Genomic DNA, 26,377 nt, shown 5'->3' on the forward strand with positions numbered 1-26,377 from the left:
GACAAATGTTCACATTTTCTTTCAATTCGTTCCTATAGGGATAGCATTAAAGTGTCATATCTAGGGGGGGGGGGGGGGGGGGGGGGGGTTTAAGAGTATGTGACCATGACATTTTAATTGAAAATATTTAGCTTTTTAACATCCAGATGCTGCTCATTATTATAATAGTTGTCATGTTCAGAGATGGTCTGGAACTAAGGTGCATTTGTTTACCAAGTTTACTATTACACAGGCAGTACAAATTACATCCAAATGTATGTGTAATTCAAAAACGGACCATATTCATATGCAAATATTCATTAAGAAAATTATCATATGGTTATGATTCTAACTGAACGGGCATTTCTTCAGAAGAAAAACGTCTTCTATTTTGGTACGATTTACCAGCATCTCTTACACATCCCATAATGAGCAGATGTGATGATTTACTAAAGCTGTTCACATTTAAATTCACCAGTGGAGTCGGTCAATGGGATAAATAGCTTGTCATGGTCCAATTCCTCGTGATCAGGTTACTGAAACTGCATGTGCTCATCACTCTGATCATAATGATCAGCATTGGTGAAGAAGCTCATCTGAAATCATGATTGAAACTAATCAAATGAAACACAGACATACAAGGAAACAGTTAATTGTACTGAATCTTGTTTCTGAAATTGTCTGAAAATATTACAGTCACAGAATGCACCATGAAGAGAGATGATCAAAACATTTCTAAATCGTTTGGCTTGATTGATGTCAAGTAAGGTTCTGAAAAGTAAAAGAAAAAAAAAAAAAAAGCTCTTAAAAGTTGAAGGTTAAGTTTGCCCTTTCTTAAGGGTCTTCTATAGGCTCTACCTGAGACCAAAGTGTGTTATATGGGCTAAAAACGAATACACTAAGTGAGAAGAACACTGATAATTGCAAGAAATTCTAGGAGTGCATATTCATAACCCTCATATTGAGCCAGAGACAACACCTTTACCGTGTGTGTGTGTGTGAATGAGAAATGACCCAGGATATCTTAGTATGAGTATTCAAACAAAAAGGTCTGTACATGCAGAGTGGGTTTAGGGTCAAAATATCACTTTGGCGCTTTGCTGATGGATGCTCTGGAGGGAATCACATTATTATAGTCTATTAACTGCTTAAGCATTTGGCTATTTTAAGGGCACTCTGAAACAATCCTGTGTATTTTACAACTGGAATAGAGATGGTTTAGAGTTAGTGTAAAAAAATGAAAGATGAAACATCAATAAAACAACCCTAACTGTGTGATTTGCACACTCACACTAGCCCAGTGCAACTCAAACCTGGACCTCCAATCCAAATCTGGTCCTGGACTGCAGTCACTGGTGCTTAAGTGACCAGTTAACATGATCTCCTCCACCGAGCAGCTCACCAGACTGCAGGGTAAACGCAGCCCACAGAAGCAGAGTGGTGCCAATAAGCTCTTAAGAGGGAAGATGTGACCAAAACAAATATTGGTATGTACAGAGTAGTTTTAACAAACAGGCTATATAAAGCATATGCTGTTTACAAAATATTGGGTCAAATGCATTCAGGTTCTTTTACAATTAGACATAATGACAGTGTTATTCTGCATTAATGCACATATCCTCGTTTCCTAATCGTGGTTTCACATCAGCTTTGAACTACTTCATGAAGGTGTGTATACCACCAATAAATGCTGTTTGTTTTTTTCCTCGTGCCAATAAGTCTCTTGTAAAGACTTAAACGTGTCTTGCAACAACATGTAAGGAAGAAAATCAAAGTAGCGTTCATAATCAGCTCTCAAAGGGAGCCACTATTAAGAATGGCCAGAGACACAGGTGAGGTTATCTCTACAGGTAAACAACCTCTGTGTGCAAAGAGGCGACATTTAAGAGGCAACACGCGTGAGCACACACAGGTGACTTCCATGCTAAAAGCAAAATGCAAATCTGAGACTGAGACAGCAGGAATTAATGCAACTGCATTGCTTTGGCTTTGCTGCCCAGGGTGTCATGGAAATGTTGGTGATCAGTAACATTGCAATAACGTTTCTTTGCATACAACAATTTCAAATGCATTTGTGACGTTATGTAATTCCCTTATTGATAATAGAATATGAAATAAAATGAGCAACCACATTTTTCCCCTCTTGTCCTTCAGAGCAATAAGAATCAGGTTTAGTTCTTATAACTTGGACGTACTATGTGGACTAACAGTACTTGCATAACCGATCGCTAGTTGGCATGACGAATATTTAATAACCAAACAGGAGAAATAACTTCAGGCCAAATCAGAGTCTTTTGTTAGAATAACTGAAAATGAAACCAGGACTTGGTCCAGCTTACTTTGGCTGCTTATGTTGTTTCGTCTTGTGCCTTTGAAATGCTGCCGTTATCTGGACTCTAGTGAAGTCTACAGGTAGTCTCCTAGTTTCTGCAGGTGTAACAGTCTTTGAATGTGGAAGTGTCCATTTTGAGAAGTGAACCACTACATTTGACCCAACACGTAGAAGGATAGGCCTATCTTTTATGGTTTTTATCCAGCTCAACTCAATTCTGACCGATTTTTTGGTTATATATGGTAAATCATCTAAACACAGCTATGTAAATTAGCAATGGTTGTTTCAGTTAATCATGAATTAATTCCATGTCTTGCTCTGGTTTCATTTTAGCTAGTAATGTGGACATCTACCTATCATCAGGCTTTTCATAAATACTTTTGTGCCTGTCTTTTATGTGTGTGTTGTATACATTTATGGGCAACACTTTTAATACAAAGGCAGTTAACCTTTAATGTTGATAAATTAACACCTAATGCTGATTAAAAAGCATATACAAAAGTTTTGAAAAATTACTCGGTTGCTTTACCAGTATAACCTAACAACCTCCTACTCACCATAGTATAAGCCTAAGGCAGACAACTGCAAAAATGTCTGGTTGACAGGTTTCTGCCAGGCCCCAACTTGCAAAAGATGTTTAAACTTAAACCCATCCTTAAACCTACCAAAGATTCTAAAAAAAAAGGAAAAGGTACTGTATTCATTTTTGATGTGATTGGAGTATGATAGTAACAGCAAAATCCACTGTATGAACAAAAAGGGTTGAGGACTTCCATTTTCAGAGACGAGTAATTAGCGACTCCTACTTTGTATTTTACACATCGTTTGGCTGACTGGCATGACCATGCGAAGCTGACCGGACTTCCCTGACTCTTATTCTGTACTGGGACTGTTTCCGAGATGAAGAATAGGGAGGCTATGGAAACACTGGGACTCACACAAAGATAAATACAGAAAAGAGAAGAAATACTAACAGCTGAAACAACAAGAAATCCAAGAAAAGAAAGTCCTCTAAAACAAATGCCTTCTTCAAAAGCAGTTTAACTTGCTAGCTTAGTTTTTGTTAAATGTTAGCTCGTTAAAATGACAGCTCAGTATGGAGAGAGGTGCAGGTGTGCTCTGAGTAAAGGCATTGACAGAGAGGTATGTGATTTCAGCAGAGTGTCCAGGGAGGTTGCTCAGTGAATGAACACAGTGAGACTGCTCTCTCTCTTCACGCTAGTCAGTCTGGGTCAGTAAGTGCCATCATGCAGGCTGCGTCTGAGGGGTCACTACAGTTTGTTGGGAGTGGCGTTTCTGCTATAACTTCACCGATAAACAAAGCCCCTGTTTTTTTTTTGTTTTTATAGTAAATACAGGAATTTTATAAGAGGAGTGTCAGAGGATTTTTGCTTCTCCTTGTGGCATGGTCGGTGTCTGTCTTGATGCTATGATGCATTAATACAAACATTTATCCAACTCTCATTGGTAAACAAACAAATGTACCAAATTAATCAGAAGTGAGGAAGAAAGCCTTAGAAATATAGCAGAGGTTACAAAGCACAACAGGCCTGTTTGGAACATAGAGTAACAGTGCGGTGCCTTACTCAACCTGAATCAGCACTCCTCGTCCATAGAGATCAGAAGCAACAACTGACCCTTTCACAGCATTTTTACTGTGGGTGGTATGAAACATACACCCTCTAGTGCCAGGAGTAATGCTAAGACTCAGGCAATCCATAAAGGGTAATTTAGCTGGCATGTGTGAAGGGATTGCTGGCTCGATGCACAAATGCTAACAGAGAGAGCTGTTCTATAACATCGTTTATAAAACACGTATTCCTGCAACTTTTAATCTTCCTTTTTTTCATGATTTCCTGTTTATTTATGTTTTATTTTTATTTATTTGCTTATTTGTAGAGTGCAGTGCAGCAGTAACTATATGTCTGCTCTGAAGTCACTTGGGTGCTCTTGGTGAAATTCTGTGGGAGGCTTTTTCTTAATGTAATGATTCAAGTAATATTGATTTCATGCGGATCTGCTTACACTTACTGATCCACAAATTGGTTTCAGCCCAGTTCTGTACTGTGTATACGTATCAGGTCTGCATGACTTATTTCACTTTAAAGGTCAAGGACATATTGCTGCATGAAGACGTGTCCCAGGCTTTTTTTTTTGCAGTTTATGCAGGAAAGTGTGCATTCTTTTATGAAGTATCAAAACCATGATAAAAGTCACAATATACCAGTCTGGTTCTGAAACTGGTTCTCCCACCCCCACCAAAAATCCCTCAAAGATGGGACGGTACTAGTCAAAAACAGCTGACTGCTCTCTTACTCTGGACAGCATTGTGTCCTGTGTTTAGTGGTTTACTGGCAGCCCTTCAGGTAGAGTTACAGTGTTTCTTTTGCAGGGATGCGTTCAAGAGGCCCTTGAGAACATATCCTTATTTTGTCTTGGAAGAAATGAGCCTCTGCATTCCCAGACAAGCCCTCAATCATCAGGGAAGGGTGGGGCTGAACTTGCCCCTCCTCTCTCACCCTTTCCTCAACCCATGCCCCACAAAAGGGGGCCAGGGATCGAGCCGCACGCCAGCCGCACGCGTCTTCCTCAATACATGTCTCTGTAGATTTCCTGTAGCAGAGGGTGCAGGGACGTGTCCTCGGTCTTCTTGATCTCCTGCACTAGCTGGGCATGCTCGGTGACGAGCTGACGCAGGTCGGCCAGTTTCTGCAGCAGCTTGGGGAAGAGGAAGGTGTTGTCTGGGTGGTTGTTCAGCAGGTGCACCTGAAGCACATGGATGATGCTCTCCTGCATGCGCTCAATGTGAGGGATGTTCACCAGGCCCGGCCGATCTGAGGAACAAGAAGTGTAGGCTTTACTTCTGACACACCCAGGGCCCAAAACTCACCCTGTTCAGTCAAATAAACCTCAAATGACCTGAAAGTAACAACAGTGGCGTCTGAAACCCCAAACACTACCTATGTGAACACTCAAGACAGTAGCTAGACTCAAATCTCACCAGGCTCCCTGCCACCCTACCTCCACAGCAGATGATGGCGGCCACGAACAGAGCCAGGTCACTGTCGTCCAGTTCCAGGGCGTTGAACTTCATGGCAAACTGGAACTTGGGTTCCATCATGTCACTGAATGGCCGTCGCAGGCTCTTGAGGAACTCTCTGGTGATGAACCCGCTTCCATAAGCAACCAGCAGGCCGTCTTTGTTCATGCAGGAAGCCAACATAGCAAAGAGGGCCTCATACACTCCATACTTCAGCAGGGTTACCTGAGGCAGGCAGACATGTGGGTTCATATGTAGTAGCACTGCACTGTGACAGCAAAGATGATAAAATTACTACAAAAGTTAAAGTTCCTTTGTAGAATTTGGTTGTATTTTATTAAAGTATAAAGTAAAAAAAAAACGGCTATTGTATAAGAAAAGCTTCATGATAAAGGGGTTCTTCTCAAGGTCCATGTTGTTAAATCCTACTAGAAGGTAACTAATACTTTTCATGACTTCTTGAATAATTCCAGCGAAGCTGTCTACATTGCTCGTCGTAGGCCGAGTGCTCGTCGTTGGCTGAGTGACCGGGACCGACCTGATCGTTTAGGTCCAGGCTGGAGAAGCCCGGCACGGACTTGGCGAACTCGGTGAGCTCGGTGACGGTCTCCACGGACGTACACTGACAGCAGTGGAAGATGCGCACCTCGGCGTCCTTACTGAGCAGACCCCCCGCAGACCCCACCATCTTGGCCACTAGAGTCTGCTCAGCCAGCTGCAGGGTCTCCATGTCGTGGATGACAAAAGGCTAGAAAGCAAAGAGAAGGGAGGTCACCGACTGAAGAAGGCCAGGACTGGAAATGGTATGTAGTGAGATCAAGAGCTTGTGTTTGAACCACTGTTCCTACAGAAAAATACACCGTACACAAACTCACCAATGCACTGAATCACATTTGGACAATAAATAACAGACGGATATATGGCAGACTCAATTATGAAGCCTATCCTAAACAAAACACACCATTCATCCATTTTGTAGACTCAAACATTGATTCACTTCGCAAAAACAAAGTGAGCACACGTCCTCAGACTACAGATGCAGACATTACAGGATGCGTTCCACAGCAAGCAGCTCAGAGGCACTGTGTGCGACTGGCTCCCCCCAGTCCAAGCACTGCGATTCCTACTGAGGTCGGCCTGCCACCTGCTGCTGGAGGTCATTGGGAAGGTGCTACAGACGGCTATGCTTGACCCCTAAATCATAAACAAGTTTCTGAAGCTGTTTAACTGGTTACCGTCACGTTTTTTTCCCACATCACAGCTGTTTGTTTTGTGGTGGGAGGTTACATTTTCACAAAAATGAAGTCAAGCAAGTTTAATATTGAGCCAAATATATCAAGCAAATATAAACTCATCTTAACACTGCATTTTTGTTTTATATCTTGGAATAAGTTGTTGTAAAACTAAAATAGGGATGTGCAGAATTTTGGGGGTGGAGCCTCCTGCTAATGGGGCAGCATTCACGATCACTTGTAAGGCACAAGCTTAAGTCATGAGTTAAACACATCTGCATAGTAACACCCAGTATATCTGAAATACAACCAAATGGGATTAAATGGAGGGAAGTTCCACACTTCCATTAGAGCAGAGGTGTGTTTGACTCAGGACTGTGTGGGATGATACTAGCATGACAGACCCATCACCATCTGTTTGGTGTGATCCAGGTTAATGTTCTAGGGACTCGCCAGCACAGAGATCTAGAGTTAAGCGGAACTGACAGTCATGTAGGTCCTGCAAGTACTCGTGAAGCAGTCCTTCCCTCTCTAGTGTGTATCCACATGAACACAGTGGAATTTGGGGGTCAGCCGTATACTCGGCAACTCTATCCATACACATCCTGACACTTTGTCCATACACGCCGCTACTCTACATGCGCAGACACGCGCAGACACACGCACATGCAGCAGGTTAATCTTACTGGTGTGCTCGTCTTGCCCGTCAGGATGGTTCGCGCTTTGGCTTTGTTCATACTGAAGTTTTTCAGATAAGCCTCGTATATTTGTTTGGCCAGTGTTTTCTGATCCGCCATCCGAGGATCCTCCACTTCCCGCTCGCCCGTCAGTATCTCCGCCTTCAGCTTCAGCTTTTCCGACTGGGGCATCCGGCCAAAGCGGATAGCTGCACGGCAAACACGCAGTGTTACACATGCTGAGTATGATGGGTATTCATCGCTCCTGTCTGGTTTGCATACAATAAAAAACTATTCAAGGTAAATGTAAATACTATGGAAATTCATGTGGCTGTTGTAGTAAGGCCTAAACCTTTGCTCGTGGAAAGACAAGTTCAAATGAACTATGGGTAAGAGAACTTGACTTTTATTATTGTGATCGACAGGATATCATCCCAGTTTGTCTTCTTGCCTAATCTACACGGACGAAGATGATAGAAGATTTCAGTACCTGTCATAACGAAGACAAACACTGACATGGAAACACTTGATGGAGAATTTGCTATGCTATTAAAATGCTGGGGAAAATGATTACATGATTACATGCAAACTATTTGTAAATCATGAGCTCAGTGTCTGTTGCCGTGGAAGTAGACCCCAAGGAGTTGTGCAAGCTGGATTTCAAGTTGGATTTGCTCCAAATGGGGAAATCATTGCATGTTTATCATCTAAAGAGGACAATGTGACCCAGTATCTGGATGATGGCAGAGTTCAGCTGGCATTTCAGAACTAGTTTAAACTAGTGATAAACTTAATATATGTACAGATCAGGTTCTTCAGCAATATGCATTGCATTTAAACACTGTCAACTTCAGGAGTTAAAAGAGTGACTCAGTGTTGTACTCCTATAACAACATTGAAAATCCTAATCAGATTAGCCTTGGACTAGCTGTAGAGCTCATCTCTTTGACGCATTGAGAGGCACATGCACTCGCTAACACGCACGCGTGCACACACACACACACACACACACACACACACACACAATAGTCCATGTTCCATGCTCCATGTTCTACACATGAGGCTGTGCCAAAGCTGAGGAACGTTGAATATGTATTCAAGCACTACAGCTGGGGCTGGAAGCATGCAGCACTAGGAAGACATGTGCTGCACCAGCACACGTGGCTCAGTGTAAGCCCACGTGGGCTCACAGGACTCAGCTAAAGAGCACACGTAGCTCAGTGAAAGCGCATGAGAGTCAGCATCATAAGCACATGTAGCTCAACGCATGAGCATGTGGCTCAGCATTGTAAGCACACGTAGTGCAGCGTAAGAACACATAGTGCAGCGTAAGCACACGTAGCGCAGCGTAAGCACACGTAGCGCAGCGTAAGCACACGTAGCGCAGCGTAAGCACACGTAGCGCAGCGTAAGCACACGTAGCGCAGCGTGAGCACACGTAGTGCAGTGTATGCAAATTTAGCGCAGCGTAAGCAAATGTAGCGCAGCATAAGCACACAAGTCCCAGTATGGGATCGCCGTTTGGGTCAAAACGCCTAGATTGACGTCCGTGTTAACACGTCAAATATGGACGTCTTAAGATGTCCAAAAGTGCAGTGTTAAGACGTAACTTTTGGACGTCTTAACAAGTTTTAACTAGTGGTGGGACTTTAACACATTAATTTCGATTAATTAATTACAGGAAAATTAACGAACTAAATACATTTACGCATTTTAATGCATTTAACGCATTTAACACTTTTGCACCGTGGAATGTTTCTCAGTGCACGAGTTCCAGTCATACAGACTGAAAATCCAACACTCGTGACGGAGTGTTTTTTCAATAGCCCTGAAATAAATGCTCCGGTTTAAAATTTATTCTCCCGTCAAAATTAAAAAAATATTTTAAACAATTTATTCTGGGTCCGGATGGGATGGCATTTGGGTCCGTATCCGGACCGAGGTCCGTTGGTTGCGGACCACGGAAATAGAAATTTGCAGAGTTAATCAGGAATGAGATTGGGTCCGGACAGGACTGCGTTCGGGTCCGGATCCAGACCGCGGCCCACCTGTTAGGTGATTCTGTATAGATTATGAATGGAAGATCCAGTCATTTGCTTTGAGCATGCAGAAGACCACTTCTAGGCACTATGGAGATGCCTGTGGGAGAGCTCTGGGAAATCAAAGAAAGTCTACCATCTAAAATTATATTAAAAAACATCTGATTGACTTCAGTTCTTCTTATTCTTCCAATATCCTGAGCAAAACTCATTTTTGGTCAGAATTTTCAGTGTTCTGAAAACTGTTTGCTCTGTTTTCTGCACTCATCTATTGGTCTGTGTAGTAGACTGGTGTCTAAATAATAAATAAACAAGATGTTGAGTTTTATGATTATGTTCATTGATTCATTCATCATTCAAACTTAAATTAATATTTCTCATGTAAAATATTGAAATGCGATAAAAATGCGATTAATTTCAATTAATTAATTACAAAGCTTATAATTAATTTGATTAATTTTTTTAATCACGTCCCACCCCTAGTTTTAACGTCTTAACAAGGCACATTTTGTCGTGTTAACACGTAACTTTTGGACGTCTTAAGACGTCTAGATGTTTAGGACTTCCATACTATTGGTGGACGCCAATATACCCACCCCTTGTTGACGTAGGGGTTACGTTTTAGTCACATGGCTTCTACGTTGTGGTGACATGGGCTCTACGTTGTGGTGACATGGCCTCTATGTTGTGGTCACATGGGCCTTAAGTGGGCTGTTTCTGGGGCTACATATCTTACACGTGCCTTAGACGCGGTTGTGAAGGTGTGTTTGGAATAGTCCATGTGTGGAGGGTGGGTTTATTTGCTGCTTTCACAATGGGGCAGGGCTTTTTGGCAGTGTTTGAATTTCTCCCCTCAGAGGTTGATGACGTCCAAATTTGACATGTTAACACGGACGTCATTCTAGGCGTTTTGACCCAAACAGCACTCCATACCTCAGCCTATGCACACGTAGCACAGCGTATGCAAACGTAGCGCAGCGTAAGCACACGTAGTGAAGTGTATGCACATGTAGCGCAGCGTAAGCACACACAGCGTAAGCACACGCAGCGTAAGCACACGCAGCGCGGCGTAAGCACACAAGACTCAGCCTAAGCACACAAGACTCAGCCTAAGCACATGTAGAGCAGTGTAAGTACACGAGTCATAAACACATGTGCCACAAAGTTGTAAGCACACATGGCTTAGCATAAGAACAGGAGGCTCAGTGTAAGTAAGTACATGTGGGGCAGCATAAGCACACCACTGTGTTGTACCACTGAAGTATTAAAAGAGTATAGTAGTTTTCATAGAATGGCATGCCTAGTCTTTCTTTGGGAACCCCCAGTTGAAAAAAATATTATAGGCTAGACTTCCTCTTGCCTGATATAAGTGTTTGAAAACCAGTGAAAAATGCATACTGGTGATACTGGAAAAAGTGTGGAAACTGGAAAAACACTGTACAGAGGAAGAGATCAGTGTACTGTCCAGCCTATGAGCACTGAGAACTAGGCAGAATGAGCTACTGAAGTGGAGATGCACTTTCAGTCCTGTGACCACTGAACCTCCGCCAGACCTGTGAGTTAGATAGGAATAGCATGTCCTTTCTCGAATTCTAAACCTGTGTTATAACACAGGCAGCAGATCATGTGACAGTTGGACAACACTACAAAAACTGACGGAAGTCCCCCTCTATCAACACGTGACTCGTATATTATATAACGGAGCACCAATTACCAATGGACACTATGAACATGCACTATTTACAATGTAGCACTACCATTATAGCATTGGATATGACGCCAAGCTATTACAAATGGGAGAAACATGAGGGGATGTGGACATGATGTTGTGATCTCAGTTTGACCTCAGAAGATATACATAATATATATTTTCATTTAAATTAATATTTTAAATGTATATTTGTGGAATCTCTACATCGATCGAGGCTGGTTGCTGGCTATGATTATTCAGATGAGTTTGTGAATTCTTTACTGATTTCAAAGTTCTTTGCTCTGCGGTGGAATGATGTATTTTTTGGAGGGGGTGGGGGTCTCATTCCATCTGGCATGCTGGGTGAGGCCGGACGACGTGCGCCGACACTTTTCCATGAGGTCACCTAGACTGCAGGCATCCTCTCTGCTATTTTTAGTACAGTAGCACAAAAGTGCTGTGCTGCACGTTAAAGGGTCAGGGTGCCAAGCTGCACGTTTACACATATGGGGCGCTGGTACAAACAAAGCATCGTGGGTCATGGACTTTGAGTGGAACGTGGTGCCCGAGCACACATCCTCCACCCGCCGAGCACGTGAACATGGAGCCAGAGCGAGCGGACTGGGGAAGGGTCACCCTGCCGCTCCGCACAGAGATCACACGCGCCCAGACTGTCTGTACCTTCACCAGCCACCGATGATTAACTCACGCCACTAGACAGATGTGTTATTAAAGATGTGGCAACTGCTGAAGTGAAAAACGTACTAATGCATCTTCTGTACAGCGTGTTTACCTTGGCTAATACGTTACTGTGCTCACACAATGGGGCTGAGATAACCTGAACATGTGTACAATGGTTGTGTAAGAATCCAGCAGAGGCCTTTTGATAACATGGTAGTAAGTAGGTCAAGGAAATGCCCGACAGGAACATGTACAGTAGCCTAAACCTGGAATCAGCATGAGTCTGGAATCAGTAGGTTGGCTCATCCAGTCATGCTATACTAGCCACACTACGCCTCACCAACTTCCCCCAGCCAGGCCCAGCAGTCAATAAGCAACATCAGGGCTGTACACAAGCAGGACTGAAGTGGGCATGAGCGGCACGCAGGCGAGCGCGCCGTGATGCCACAACACTCACCGTTGTGGGACATGCCCACCGTCAGGCACTTCTGGAAGCGACAGTACTGGCACTTATTGCGGTTCTTCTTTTGGATCTTACAGCGGCGCTCGCACCGGTCGTACTCCAGCTTGAGACGGATGGTCCGCCTGAAGAAGCCCTGTGGGTGGCAGGAGAGAAGTGGGGTCACCGGGCAGCGCAGACACCACACACACACACACACACACACGCGCGCGCAGGAGACAACTGTCCACACCAACCGACAGTAACATGCCCAGAAAGTAATTGTTAACAGTGGACTTCCACAGAGAAATTCCACAATGGATTTAAATTGTTCTTTTTATTTCATGTAATGAAATAAGTTCATTTTTTATTTATATGAAATGTTTAATTTCATTAAATTCTTTGAGACTTTGAGACTAAATGCTTGGAAACTCCCTAGCAATGAATTAAAAGAACGTAAAGACTCCTGACACTGATGCACAGAATCATACTATCCCAGACAACATATTAAATGACAGAGCCACAAATGTACTGCACACGCTGAACCTGAAATCTCTTAACTTGCACAATCTTGCAAAACAGTGGAGTCAGTGTCCAGTGCCCAGTGCCAGCAGTGTGGACAGGCGGGGGGAAGCTGGCAGGCAGAGTGGGCCATTAAAATGGGTTACTTCACTCCTGTTCAGTCACTCTGTCCCGAGACACTTCCACAACGTTACGAAAGACAGATAATGGCAAGGCAGGGGACCCGTGGGGGACAGCAGGAGGTGTGGTGTGTGAGAGAGAGATGGTGTGTGGGGGGTGAGGTGGGGCAGTTGATTTGAGGACAGAGAGCTTGGGGGTGTGTGCCCAGTATAGTGACTTCATACCTCCAGTCATGACCACAGCCATGTGGTTGCATTATCTAGACCAGTAAGGAGTATTAAGAGTACTCCTTAAGGAGTATTAAGGTGTGTGTGTGTGTGTGTGTGTGTGTGTGTGTGTGTGTGTGTGTTGGTATATAAAAACACTCTGAACAGGGCTCCTGTTTCAGTCTTCACTGTAGTGCGCTATTCCTAAACTGAAACATCCATACAGATGTGCAGATGTCTATGCATGTCCTAACGCAGGACTACCAGACTTTCTACCACACCAGCCAAAGTGGATGAGAAGCCATGTATTCACAGTTCACACTGTTAGTACTAACTGTCAAGTCTTCACCGCTCTTTTAATAGCCAAGTGTTAAAGGGTATCTGGTGTAACTGGCTGTGAAATCCCTTGTCCTTTTGACCTGGGTCAGTCACATCACCTGTGCTTGGACCAGGCTAAGTTGTAGCTGCCTCTACACCCCAGCATCCCACAGCACAGCTCAGACTCGCCAAGCTCTGACCTGCCCTGGACTCTGATTAAGGAGACATGCAGGTGGGCAAAGAGTGCTGTTCTGTTTTTTTGTCCTGTTTTAAGAGAAGCTACACCTAGTGAGTGTAACCATAGTATCTAAAGCCATCGGTTGGCAGCTGCGAAGGGTGCCGATTGTACCACCGCTCCTTTCTGTCTGACAGCATCATCAGGCAGACGGAGCTCCTGTAACTACACCGTGAGCACCACCCCCTTCCCCTGTGAACAGTGGCCCTGCAGGCTGTGGTGGAGTGCAGCTTTGCACTAATGTGTACTAAAGCACTAAAGTGCTTCATTCAGATGAGCAGAGGAGTTGTAGGCAGAAAAGTCTGTTCAAGGCTTTCTACATCACCAGCTGTGTGTTGAAATTATACACCCCCCCCCCCCCCCCAAAAAAAAAACCGTCCGAAAAACAGCAACCCCTCCAGAGCTGACAGCCAACGGCTTTCTTCATCTGAAATGAACTACAGGAGGCAGGAAGAGTGAAGCGAGTGCAGAGGGTGTCTGGCCTTGGAGGGGAGCGCACGCTCCATTCTCCCCTGGGCCGCCAACAAGACGGGGCACTCTGATCCGCAGCCTACAGGAGGTGCTGTTGGACCTGGGGCCATACGCAGGGGAGGAGAGCTGAAGATCACAGTCAGCAGAATCGCCTTAATCACACGCTTTGCTGATTTACTTCTTAAGCAGGACAGACTACCCTTAAGAGATGATTTAAAAGATCTTTCCATTCAGCAAACTGTGCACTGAACTGTAGGCAATGCACATTTCATCAGGCCGGTTAATTAAAAATATGGTATAAAATTACACACTAATAACTAGATGAAAGGTCTAATTAAGCACCACATACATAATCCAAAAGGGAGAGACCCAGCAGGAGGAGGGTTGTGGAGCTCAGAGGAGCGCAGGGAGAGACCCAGCAGGAGGAGGGTTGTGGAGCTCAGAGGAGCGAGGACAGACCCAGCAGGACGAGGGTTGTGGAGCTCAGAGGAGCGCGGGGAGAGAAACAGCAGGAGGTGCATCTCCTCGGCCAGATGCTCACCTTGCAGCCCTCACAGGCGTGGACCCCATAGTGGTAGCCTGAGGCTCGGTCTGCACACACGCGGCACTCCAGGTTCAGAGAGGAGGAGGTGAACTCCTCCTGGCTTGCTATGGCTCCACACACACCCGAAGATGGACTTGAGGCTGGGGTCAAGGCATCTGCATGTGTGCGCACACACACATACACACACACACAGACACACATTACAAACTAAACATATTCTTAGGATGACTTTGTCCTAGAGTAAACATGTTATGAGAATGTATAATATAGTGCAATTCCAAAAAGGCCAAAGTAGTGAAATCGAAGAAATGGTTTATCATACTGTTTCACTATTTTCTATCGTAATAATATACTAACCACAGCTTGTTGAGAATTTTATTTTGACTGTTCTAAGATAACACAGTGTCTTAGGAATAAGGTGCAAATAGTGTTGTGTGAAAGAACAAATCAGTTCTGAAATGATCCAGCATCTGTAGAGCAAGACAGAGAGCAAGGCACAGGAAGGCAAATTATTTCAGAGACATGTCAGGTATAACATCAGCTGTGTCTCAAATGCCACAACCAACAGTAGCTTTCGCAGTCCCCAATAGTGGAGTACACAATAGTGTTTTCCTTGCTGTAATGACTGAACTCTTCCGTGTATCAGTTAGCGTTTCTTTGGTTGGAATAGGCTAGTTTCAGCAGGTAGCGAGTTACACTGTTGAGTGCAGTAGTCATTCGGGATAGTTTCTGTGTGCTCCATTAGCTCTTCCTGGTCACTAATCCTCGCCTCACCAACCAAGTAGGCAACCAAAAATGAAAAATAAATAATCAAAGAAACAAACAAAACAGGCTTAAATACCTGGAACCATATTGGTGTTTTATGCTTGTCTTCCCCAGTTCACACTATGATAGGTCTCATCTTGGTCAGACAGACCTGGCACCCAACACACCTGCTTTCTCTCTTATATGTTTGCATTCCTGTGACTCAATAGTTTAATGACCCTTATGTAACTGTAGTTACTACATCGTAAAACAACCTACAGGATATGTTAACAATTCTAACCTTTTACTTTTATGTTCCTGAATTTGAGAGAAATCGAGGTCAGTGTGAAAATGAGGTCAGACTATAATCAGCACAAACAAACAGCTGATAACCATTTTGGTCCAGAGTGACCCATAATTAGGGGCACGGTCAGCACACCTTACTTTCACATCAGAATACCCAGAATACCCAATACATTTACTTTTAGGATCCAATACACAAGGACGACAATTCTTCCAATTGTGTTCCCTGTGTGAAAACTAAAAAAAAAACATTTTTAAGTCCCTCATCATTAATGAAACGGTTTCACTGATCTAGGTTAAAAGTTACTGGCTTGAGACTTTTTTTTTTTTTTTTTAGAGATCCAAGTTCAATTTGTAATCTCAGAAACACTGTAATCTCTGAAACCGCATCTGCTGTTTTGTGTGTGAGAGCTGTGTGCCTCTGGGTCCACGCCAGGGTTCCTACCCAGAAGAGTGGAGCTCTCTGAGCTGGAGCACAGGCCGGACGACTGGTGCTCTGGCACGTCCAGGCTGCTGAGGGTTTCCTCATTGATGGACTTCGAGATGTCCTGCAGGTCCCCCACGCCTCCCATGTAGTCCCTGCAGAGCGGGCTGTCCAGGGCAGGGTCCTCCAGTGGGGACGGAGGACTGTAGAGACGCTCCATGTCTACCATGGTGATGGCGGACAGAGCCCGAGACCGACCTACGCATCCGCCTGGACACAGAAGAGGCAGGAAGAACAGGGAGTTATGGAAGTACACAGCTTTTAAGATGACATTTTAGAAATGACCACGAGGACACTTACATATCTTACATATGGGGTCAACAGCAGTATCAAGGAACACAGTATGTCTGAATTATTTTTGGATTAATTCCAAGTATTTGTCAAATCCTTGATGAAATGAAGCAGCAACTGTTAATCACAGCAACGCGCCTAAGTGGTGACCAGCTGAACCTGTCGAGAGTTTTAAGTTTAATTCTTTTGCCCCTCTTGTTATCAGTTTGCCTATTAAGCATAAACGGGATCAGTCAGAGTGGCCTTATCTAAGTATCTGTGCTGTGTCTGTCTGATGGAGTGGCTAAAAAGACCAGGCAAAGTCCAACAAAAAATTATCAATAGTTAACATGCACCAAAAAAATAAAAAATAAACAAGAGCCATAACCTGTGATTTATATGTGGCTGTCTATTAATAAGCCTGTGGAGCCATATGCACACTGTTTACTGAACACCGACAGCAACGCATGTGGGGCAGTAGGTCACACAAGAATATATGTAAGCTTCATATTCCAGTAAGAGAGGTTTACCTCATTAGTGCAGAACACAGACGCAGCAAAGTGTGAAGGAACACTGCCAAATAACTAACAGCATTAAAAAACTGCTATGCTTTCTTTGACAGAGAGGAAGAGAGACATGAGAGTTTGAGTGAGAGAGTGAGAGAGAGAGTGAGAGAGAGAGAGAGAGAGAGAGAGAGAGCGAGAGAGAGAGAGAGAGAGAGAGAGAGAGAGGTTCCAAAAGAGAACAATGGAAGTGTGGAGGAACGAGGCGAGGGGGATTTGGGGCTGCTAGCAAACACAGAGCTTTGTTTGTTCCGGGGTCAAAGTGACTCTGTAGGATCCAGGCCTGCGAGCCAGAGACAGCCAACGTCATCAGCCCAGTCAGCAAGAGCCCAGGCCCGGAGGCCCATGGCAGCACCACAGCTCCTTCTTTGATGCCTCAGCGGCCAGACGGGAACGGCAAATCATTTCCTGGGTTTTAAGGGATGTCAGATATATTTAGTTTTAAGAAAAATGTGTGGAATAAAGCTTTGTTGATCTGGTTGCATGGTTTGCAGACTGGCCAAAGCTGGCCCTAGATTTACACAGTTCTAAAAGCACATTGCTCACACAAACTGCCTTCATTTGCTGGACGTAACATAAGCTGGCATGACAACATCACAATGGACTGGAGTGGAGAGACAATCGCACAATCCCAGCACCTGCTCACTGTGAACAGAGCCATTAAACACTTGCCCTGTTCACGGAGGCCTACAGTTAAGTCCAAAGTGACATGTGACCGTTTCCTGAATGATAAAGCTGAATTTTACGGACTACAGTGATATAGCAGACATGTATAAACCTTCTTCTACCGTCTGCAGTCATGCATTAACCAGTTCATATGGTTATGAACCACCCCTTAACAAGTCTTAACGTCAAGCTGTTCGTTTGTGACGGGTGACTGCTACAGTAGATCTGTTAACACTGGGATTAAAATGGGCTCTCACTGGCAAAGGATTAATCTACAAATGTTAACACAGTAAACCCCTTAATTTTCTTTAAAACCAAAGTCTGATCTAATGCTGTGTGAAGGTGTTCAGTAAGCTGAGACAGAAATAGTCCATTTGCACTCTTCTGTAGTCAGCCTCTGTGCAGGGCAGTACACCTGCCTGAGGAACACCTTCACTTGTCCAGTTGGTCTTCTGAAGATAACCGTGAACTCGGTGTTCTGGTGTGCTATAGTCAGTTTGGAAAGAGTCTTTCGCATAAAAGGATTGTATATCCACTGCTCATGTGGAGCTTGTGTAAGATGACATGATCAAGGCAAGCGTCAGATGAGGAACTAGACTTCTTTAGATATCAGTACAATGCAATCAGTGCATTCCACCGTAAGCAGTGTTATGGTGACAGTTCAGGCATCTTTCCTAACATGCTGTGCCATGTGGCTGGAGCGTGGGTGAGCTGCACTGATGGAAAAGTCTGGTCACATAGGACCATGTGGTTAAAGGAGAAGTCTATACGCAGACTGGCCTGTCTACATCAGCACCGGACGCTGCTTCCTGCCCTCATCCTTTAGGGCTGCGTCATATCATATCATATTGTGAAATGTGTTGCTACATAATGGGATTGCTACAAATTGTGATTTCTACATATTGTGAGTGCAATATAACTTGTAATACGATAACCCAAATGACTAGTAGATATAGCACAAAAAATGCAGGGGTGCATGTTTCTGACAAAAACTAAAAAACCCCAAAACCAACAACATGTTTGGTTTTGGACCAAGGACAAAACCACCTAATGCTTATATGTATATCACAATTGCAATCAACAGTAACAAACCAGAACAAAACACACACACACCTAATTACCCAGCTGAGCCCAGTGCAAGTCTAAAAGTGTGAAGTGTGTGCCACACCTTCGGTGTTCTTGTGATGACAAGCACACACAACCAAACACAGGCAACATGCATGCTGTGAAGGTACCAGGATGGAACAGCTGTCCCCCCATAACCAGAGCCAAGGCATTTGCTTTTGGCTCAAGCCTCAGCCAGGCCTCATGTGGGTGGGGCCACATTGCAGCCATTGGCCACAGATGCAAAGCCCATGGAAGACCTTCCCAAGTTTATGCTGTTGCTCACCACCTGACCAGAGTCAACAACTGCAGAATGACGCAAATGTCTGCACCAATGTGCTACTGTACAAATAGTACAAATGGTATTATCGATATGTCATGTTGACAGTACTGTCTCACATTTTCATAATTTGAGCATTATTAGCTTTATGTAAAAAAAAATATATTAGGATCACGTCTCCCAATGAAGCAAGGATTTCTGCTGCAGACACAGATTAAAAGACAGGAAAGGACAAAGGAAACAGGCATCATGAAACCGTAAACTGTCCATTTCTTTGAAGGACATTAGTGCCATTCCACAGATAGACACACACACAGACACACTTTTTAAACAGCCTTTTTAATAATATACTTTTTTACATTATCTAAAAAAACAATATCAAACCAACCAGAACAGCTTTCCTAGCTGGATTAGCTTGGCTAGTGCATGTCCAAAAACATAAACAAAAACCTTCCAAAATAGAGGCAATGATCTCTCATGTGATTTTACTTATATTTGTCCAGTTCTGTGGTAAAAGTGCCACAAGGGCAAAGTGTAGTGGCAAAAGCTTCTGACTAGTAGACAGCTGTAAGGGTCCTGTTACATTTTCCAATGCAAAACTAAGACGCCATGTTTGGGGGGAGGGGTCGTCATGATCCAGTGCTATGGGCATCACTAATGTACTTTGGAGCTACTTTGCCATGACAAATGGGCACACTGAGGTAATCTTATATAACCTACATTTTAAGAGCATTCACACGTGTGTTAGGATTTAGTCCGTACAGCCTATATCTAAGGATTTTAGAACAATATGGATGCAGTTACAGTGCAAAAAGAGTTATACTCCAGTTCAGAACACAGTATGCTGGTGATTGTAGTTTGGTATGCTGATGAGGAAGTGTGTTGACGAAAGGGTTGAGAAACTATGTTCTGTGTCCTTTAAGGATTAGGCTATGTGATTCTTCAGAATGTCAACTATGCATTTAAAGATGCAGGAAATTGCATGTGCTATGCCGCCTGCATGATAATCAAGTCTAGATATTTATGTTACTCAGCAAATCCTGATGAAATCTATGGAACACTGCACAAAGCCCAACCCATCTGGCAGAACAGTGTGGGTGTGGTTCTAATGTTCCACTATGCACACCTGCTTGGAGTGTGCTCCTGTCATACACCCCAGCCCCCAGGTACGCTGCTCACACACTGCTGATAAGAGATCCATGGTACTACTATACATCTACAAACCTATTAATGACACCAGTGCAAACAATTCTGACTCAAGGCTCCTCGTTCAGGTTAAGCTTGATGTTTTCTAACAGGATGAAAATTCATCTATAGGCTCAGACACAACCAATGATCTCTGTGGATGGTGAAAAATAGACTTCATTGTAAAATAATTTAGTCTAGCACTAACTAACTTAATATTTGCTTGTAGCTAATGCCAGCGTAGCCTGATCTAATGTTTTAACTGCCGTTTAGAAATGACCTTGTCAATTCTATGTAGTGTTGCAGAGATTACCTAATTTCTGTGAGACTTACTTTACTAAACAATTATTACAGTACGTTGACACACGAACAAACATTACAATCACCGTTTCAGTTTGACAGCATGGTTATACATATGCCCTTAAAAAGACCATCCCAAAAGCACAGCGCATACTGTATTTTCCCCACACAAAGAATGGGAGGAGCATCTCTTTCATGACTGTAGATGTAAAGATGAGGCTTTACATAACATAAGGACATGCCATGTCACATCAGTAGGGGAGAAAATCTGCTGAAATAAATGAGTCACCTGCTAGACTTTAGAGTGGCATTCATGAGACACACTTGATGCATCTACTTTATGTGCCCATGAGTTAATACACTCCACATTGGCCTGATTGTAGAATGGGGAAAAATCCTGAAAAGCTACGGGCCACCCAGACTGAATCTGAAGATCTCTGATTCTAAACCACAAAACATTTACAAACTCACCCAGAGCAGCTTTTAAGAGGCTGGTCCCCATACCAGACAGAGAGTGAACAGCAGAGTAACAATATTGGCCATATACAGGGATATATTATAATCATTATAGGCAAATTTCATAGAAACAATTTTCCCAGACTTCACATTTACAAATATTTTCATACAGTGCTTCATAGACTAGCTCATGACACAGAAAACTGTAGTGGCAATAGTGGAAACTTCGGTTAGAACTATACCTGTCGCCTGCATGTGATCCATAGTCATTTTTAAACATTAACTCAAAATCTGACAAAGTTGAGTTGCTTCAGGCTAGCCTGCCTCTAACACAACCCCTCAGAGTGGTGGGTCACATCACGGTTAGACTGTAAACCCGAGAAATGCAGACGGCTCTGAGGGAAGCAAAAAAATAATAATTTGTTGCCCTAACGTAAATCGTGTGAAACAGATTAATCACATTACTCGAAATCTGTTAAAGAGAAATTAAGAGAACAGTTCATACAGGTCAGACACCATTTAAAATCAACTCTGCTGGGTTTCAAAAGGTATTTTATACAGGCTCATTAAACTCCATCCCTACCCCATAATGAAAGGTACATACAGGGTTGAGTCCAATGAAAAGTGTTTTATTAGATACAAGATGTAAAAAAAAAAACACCAAAGGCACTTTCTTACGGGTGCAACACGTAGTACAGAGTAACTGCTCTATATTGAACTACTCTATGTTGAAGAATGGGGGATGGCAATGAAAGCACACCAGCTCATGTCTACAGAGGTGACCATGGCAACTTATAAAGGCAAGTAAGCCTGTGTAAAATAAACATATTAACCATGCCCAACTACACCAGTGGCACACATGTCATATCACCCAGGAATCCACACGGGAGCAAACATATGTGCATATATACTCAAACAGAGAATATGCAATGTCCTTTAAGTTGGCATGTTTGTTTATAGAGACAAAAACATGCAACAGGGAGGAAGCTCAGAAGCAGTTAGCAAAACCTGAAAGTCCTGTTTGAAGAAAATCGACAGGACAAGTAGCTACTCTCCTGAGTCCTTTAGAAAAGGAGGGAGAGAGAGAGAGCTAAGAAAGAGGGGTCTGATTAGACAGCTCAGATTCCACACTGAAGCCGTTTTTCTCTCACGCCTGCCAGTGGACACTCTCACAAAGAGTCAGAGAATGAAAAGAGACGGAGACAAAGAGAATGTGAAGGAGAGAAAGAGGAACGAAACACATACAGAGACTGACAGAGGGACAGAGAGAGAGAGAGAGACACACAGAGAGAGAGACAGACAGAGACAGTAAACATGCTATTACAGGGAGTCTTAAGAAGACTTGCATGTTCTAGCATGAGCCCATGAGTGTGGATCTGGGGCTCTGAAAATCCAAATCGGCCATTAATAGAAAAGCCGGCAGCTCCGCGTCTTTACAGGGAATCATAAGGCGCAGAGTCATGCAACCGTGCATTACCTAACCCACATGGACACCTGAATGGTTGAGATCAGGGCTGGAGTCAGGTATTGTGTTCAGATCGTTTCTTAGAACTTTATTTATATGGTCTCCAACACGTACTAATTGAGAATGATTTTTTTTTTGTGAGATCACTACATTTCCTGTTCATCGTGACGATCACTGAACTACCCCCACTGGTGTTCACCTCATTCCCAGATTGACGCCACAATTATAGACCCTACTTTGCTTTATGATGTTGGTCATGTCACATGGAAAGTGTAGAGGCTGTAATTACATTGTAAAAAATGTGGGTGTAAAGAACATATCAACTGGTGGAGGACCTGAACACTAGTGACTCCTACTTTCTGTTAACAAATGTTACGTAGATGAGCAGCTAGCCTGATTCTTTCAAAGAGTCCATACACTACTTAAGCAGTAGGAGGGACTTTCATTAAGCACTTTTTAGACCGTTATAGAAACAATAAACATAATTGAAATACTTCTCCAAACCTTTTCTGCCAAATGAAAATGTCTTATGAACATCGGAGAGCTTCCGCAATGTCTGTTCAGGTTATTTAAATAGCAGGACCTCATGAGAAAATGACTTCTTCATATCTGAATGACTTTAACAGGCTTATTCATGTATGTTACTTTGCTTTTCTCTGCCTGGTATGGCAGAGCTGGGATCTGCACAAACTCTCCTCGCTTATATATAAAACAAAATAAACCAAAACACAGTCATGTTTCTACAGCTGTGACTTCAGATATACCACACTGGGTGAGTTTCCACAAAAGTGACATGCTTTAAAATAATTCTTCATGGTCACATAGTCTGAGGGACTGGTTCAAGATATCTTCTACGTGCGGTACAGACTCACCCACTGCAGAATAATTACGCCAGTTAACCTGAACGTGCATGTATCCGTTCAGAGGAATAACGTAAGTAAGATCAGGTCACTAGGGAAAGGATCTCAGCAGGTCAGAGCATCTGTTGCTACATTTAGCTACATTGTAAACTGTTTATATATGGTTGTTTCTTGACAATTTGATCAGATTTTTTTTTCTGTGTCTATGTAATTTTAACTAAACACATACCCACCCCATCTTTATCATTTTGGCACATTTTATAAGCTAATATTAAACATGCTAGTAATAATAATAATAATATGATCACATGTTGGTTAAGAGCACTCAGTAAAACTGAATCTGAAGTAAAACTCGTGGAACTGTCATTATAGAAAGTTGATGTTAGTGTGTGAGCTACTTAGGACTGAGCCAGAAAGTTGATGTTAGTGTGTGAGCTACTTAGGACTGAGCCAGAAGAGCAAATGAAACTGCAGCAGAACAAACACATTTCTAACATGACTTCAGAAGCTGGATGAGGTCTGGGCCATGCTTGAAACAGCACAGCATTCCACATTAACCACACTCCAAAGCTTAAATAACGTCTTTCTGTTTGCTCAAGAATGTGCTATGCTTGCTAATGTGGTTAATAAAGAAAACTAAAGATCTTCCAAATGAATGCCAGTTAGTGCAGCTAATGAGGTTTGAACAAAAATGACGTATCATGTACTTACATATTACACATTTTGCACTTACATATTTTGGGGCATTTGAGTACTGGCATTTGAGTTTTGAAAAGTTCCTTTAGAACAAATGACAGGAACTACAAATTCAGTCTCAGATGACAGAACACAGCGTTGCTAAAACAGGCAGCTAAAGAGCAAATCAGCCTCTAAATATGCAGCATGTCTTTAAGCAGGAGAACCGTGAGACTACATTCAGTCTGAAGTAATGAAACCACGCTGTGCATCCCTTCTCGTAGCCCTTGTGCAGACACTGGAACACAGTATGCTGAGGGAACCTGCCAGTGTCTTTAATTTATAATGCAAGGGTTACTTAGTCTATACTCTTATTGCAGTTGAAAAACCTCAACGTGTTTAAGATTCAATGAATGAATGAATGTGTCTATCTATCCTTAGGCCCAACTATTCAACACAGCGTAACTAAGCTACATTCCACTAAAGACATTTGATTTTTTTGTTAAATATAGGCAAAACATTATTATATAGGAAGGTTTTAGACATGAAAATACACAAATCCACGGCGTCATTACAAGGCTCCAGGAACTGAGTCCACGCAGATGTTGTTAGGTACAGTTCCTCAAGTGTAGAGTTCCTGGGGCAGCAGACCCAGCAGCGCCGCCTCTGGTCTTATGTAATGTCATTTAAGCCCTCTCAGGTGCACACTTGTTTGAAGTGCAAAGTATATCTCACTCGCAGAGAACTTGGTTTGCTCTCCTACCTCAACATCTGAATATTACAACGACAGCCTACTTTACAGATAAGTCTGCTGCACACGCGCGCTCAATAGATGAAAAAGCCGCAAGTGTGCACGAGCGCGGCGTTAGAGCCGCACAAAAGTGCGCAGCGCGTGACAGCAACACCAGGCCGAAACTCAAACCGCAACTACACCGAGCACATTAGTTGCGCAGCCAACGCAAAACCAGCATATTCACTGCTGTCGATGTTATTATGCACGACAGGCCTCGTCCTCTTCAGAAACATACAGCAGAATCCAATGCAGTTAAATCTAATGTACACGTTTGAATTAAAAGCGCTTTTACCTTGCGATGCACCTCCCGATGCAATATGACCATGTTTCAATGTAGGGGTGTCGGCGGGGTGCGGCGCTGTCAACTTAAACAGAGGACGCGCGCAGAAACAAAAAGTCTCCTTCCACACGTCCTTGTTTGTCTCGCGCAGCTCCGCCGCTGTCAAACTTGCGCTCGCGCTGCAGCTGCCTTCCCACCGCCCGGAAACACGTCACGCGTCGCGTCACGGGACACGATCCACGGAGGCGCGCGCACACACCCCCTGACACACCTATGGTTTGGACCAATAGGAACGCAGCGTCTTTCCTAAGCGCAGGACGCCCCCTAACACCGAAATGACATTTTTTTGAAGTAATCCCTTTAATGTTGGGTGTGTGGCGTTACGGAGTGTTCTTAAAACAAAAGTCAGCACGTGTCTGTGTGTGTTTGTGTGTCTATGTGCAGCAGTGTCGGAGGACATGAGTAACATTTAGTGGGTCGGCGCCCAGTTTAGCCCAACCTTGAAACTAATGCTGGTGCACGTACCTCACGTTCATGTCTCACATTTGGGCTAAAGTAGCTACGTGCCTTAGGTCCGTGTAGGTTCGGTCCAAAACATTTACTCTTCTTACAACTTCACACAGAGCCAGACACCCATTCAGAGCAGGAGTGACCGACTGGACACTCTCCCATGAGACCGGCACGCCCAAGATATCGCACATGTACACACACGCATCCCCAGCCCACACACGCCTTGCGAGCGCACAATAAGGATACTTATTAAAAAAAAAAAAAACTTTATTTGTTTTTCTAATATTTCTAATTACAAATAACAAATGCTAGCTTATGAGTCGAGTCAGCTTTAGAAGAAGGAGGTGAATGTTGAATGTCAACAAAGTTAAAAAATGAATAAATGAAATAAATAAATTTGTTTACCAACAGAGGGCACTGTTTAGCGTTCTAAGTCACAAACCAATCATTCTCTTGCACATTAATGCTTGAATTTGTTATATGTGGAAAACTTGGTAAATATGATGTGTTTTTGTTTGTTTTGCAGTTTCTAAAAGATTGTCTTAAAATGCAAGAGATGTTTTTGCAGGATACGTTTATCTGAGTTCTTTAAGTTTAATTAAAGTAGATGGAAATTCGCTTTTCTGTTAACAAAGTACCTGTATCTACATAGACAAAGACAATATAAAAGTTTCTCCATCCTGGGTGGAGGCCAGAGGCTCAGCGTTCCTAGCCTGACTCTGTGCACCACGTGGTGGGCTGGAGCCCTTGGGCTGACAGCCTCTCCTGGAGCAGCTCCATGAGGGAAGTGCAGCCTCCCTGGGGGTGTGTGTGTGTGTGTGTGTGTGTGTGTGGAGGGAGGTGCTGATCATGAGGACAGCAGCACTGTGTTGCAACACTCCAAACGATCTGCTCCTTTTCCCCCACCTCCCTCT

The 26,377-nt window shown here is 43.4% G+C and overlaps 1 protein-coding gene across 1 annotated transcript; it reads right to left on the reverse strand.

Annotated features, from left to right (window-relative positions):
* Positions 1 to 72: 72 nt before the first annotated feature.
* On the reverse strand, positions 73 to 25,143 carry pparab (peroxisome proliferator-activated receptor alpha b). Its single transcript, XM_077007048.1, has 8 exons — positions 24,966 to 25,143; positions 16,018 to 16,266; positions 14,523 to 14,680; positions 12,128 to 12,266; positions 7,270 to 7,469; positions 5,890 to 6,099; positions 5,333 to 5,576; positions 73 to 5,145 (listed from the first exon to the last, which is right to left on the reverse strand). The coding sequence occupies exons 2-8, from the start codon at positions 16,223 to 16,225 to the stop codon at positions 4,901 to 4,903; spliced, it is 1,404 nt and encodes a 467-aa protein (XP_076863163.1). The 5' UTR covers positions 16,226 to 16,266; positions 24,966 to 25,143; the 3' UTR covers positions 73 to 4,900.
* Positions 25,144 to 26,377: the final 1,234 nt, after the last annotated feature.

Source organism: Brachyhypopomus gauderio, chromosome 5 (assembly GCF_052324685.1).
Source record: "Brachyhypopomus gauderio isolate BG-103 chromosome 5, BGAUD_0.2, whole genome shotgun sequence".
In the NCBI taxonomy this organism is placed as follows: domain Eukaryota; kingdom Metazoa; phylum Chordata; class Actinopteri; order Gymnotiformes; family Hypopomidae; genus Brachyhypopomus; species Brachyhypopomus gauderio.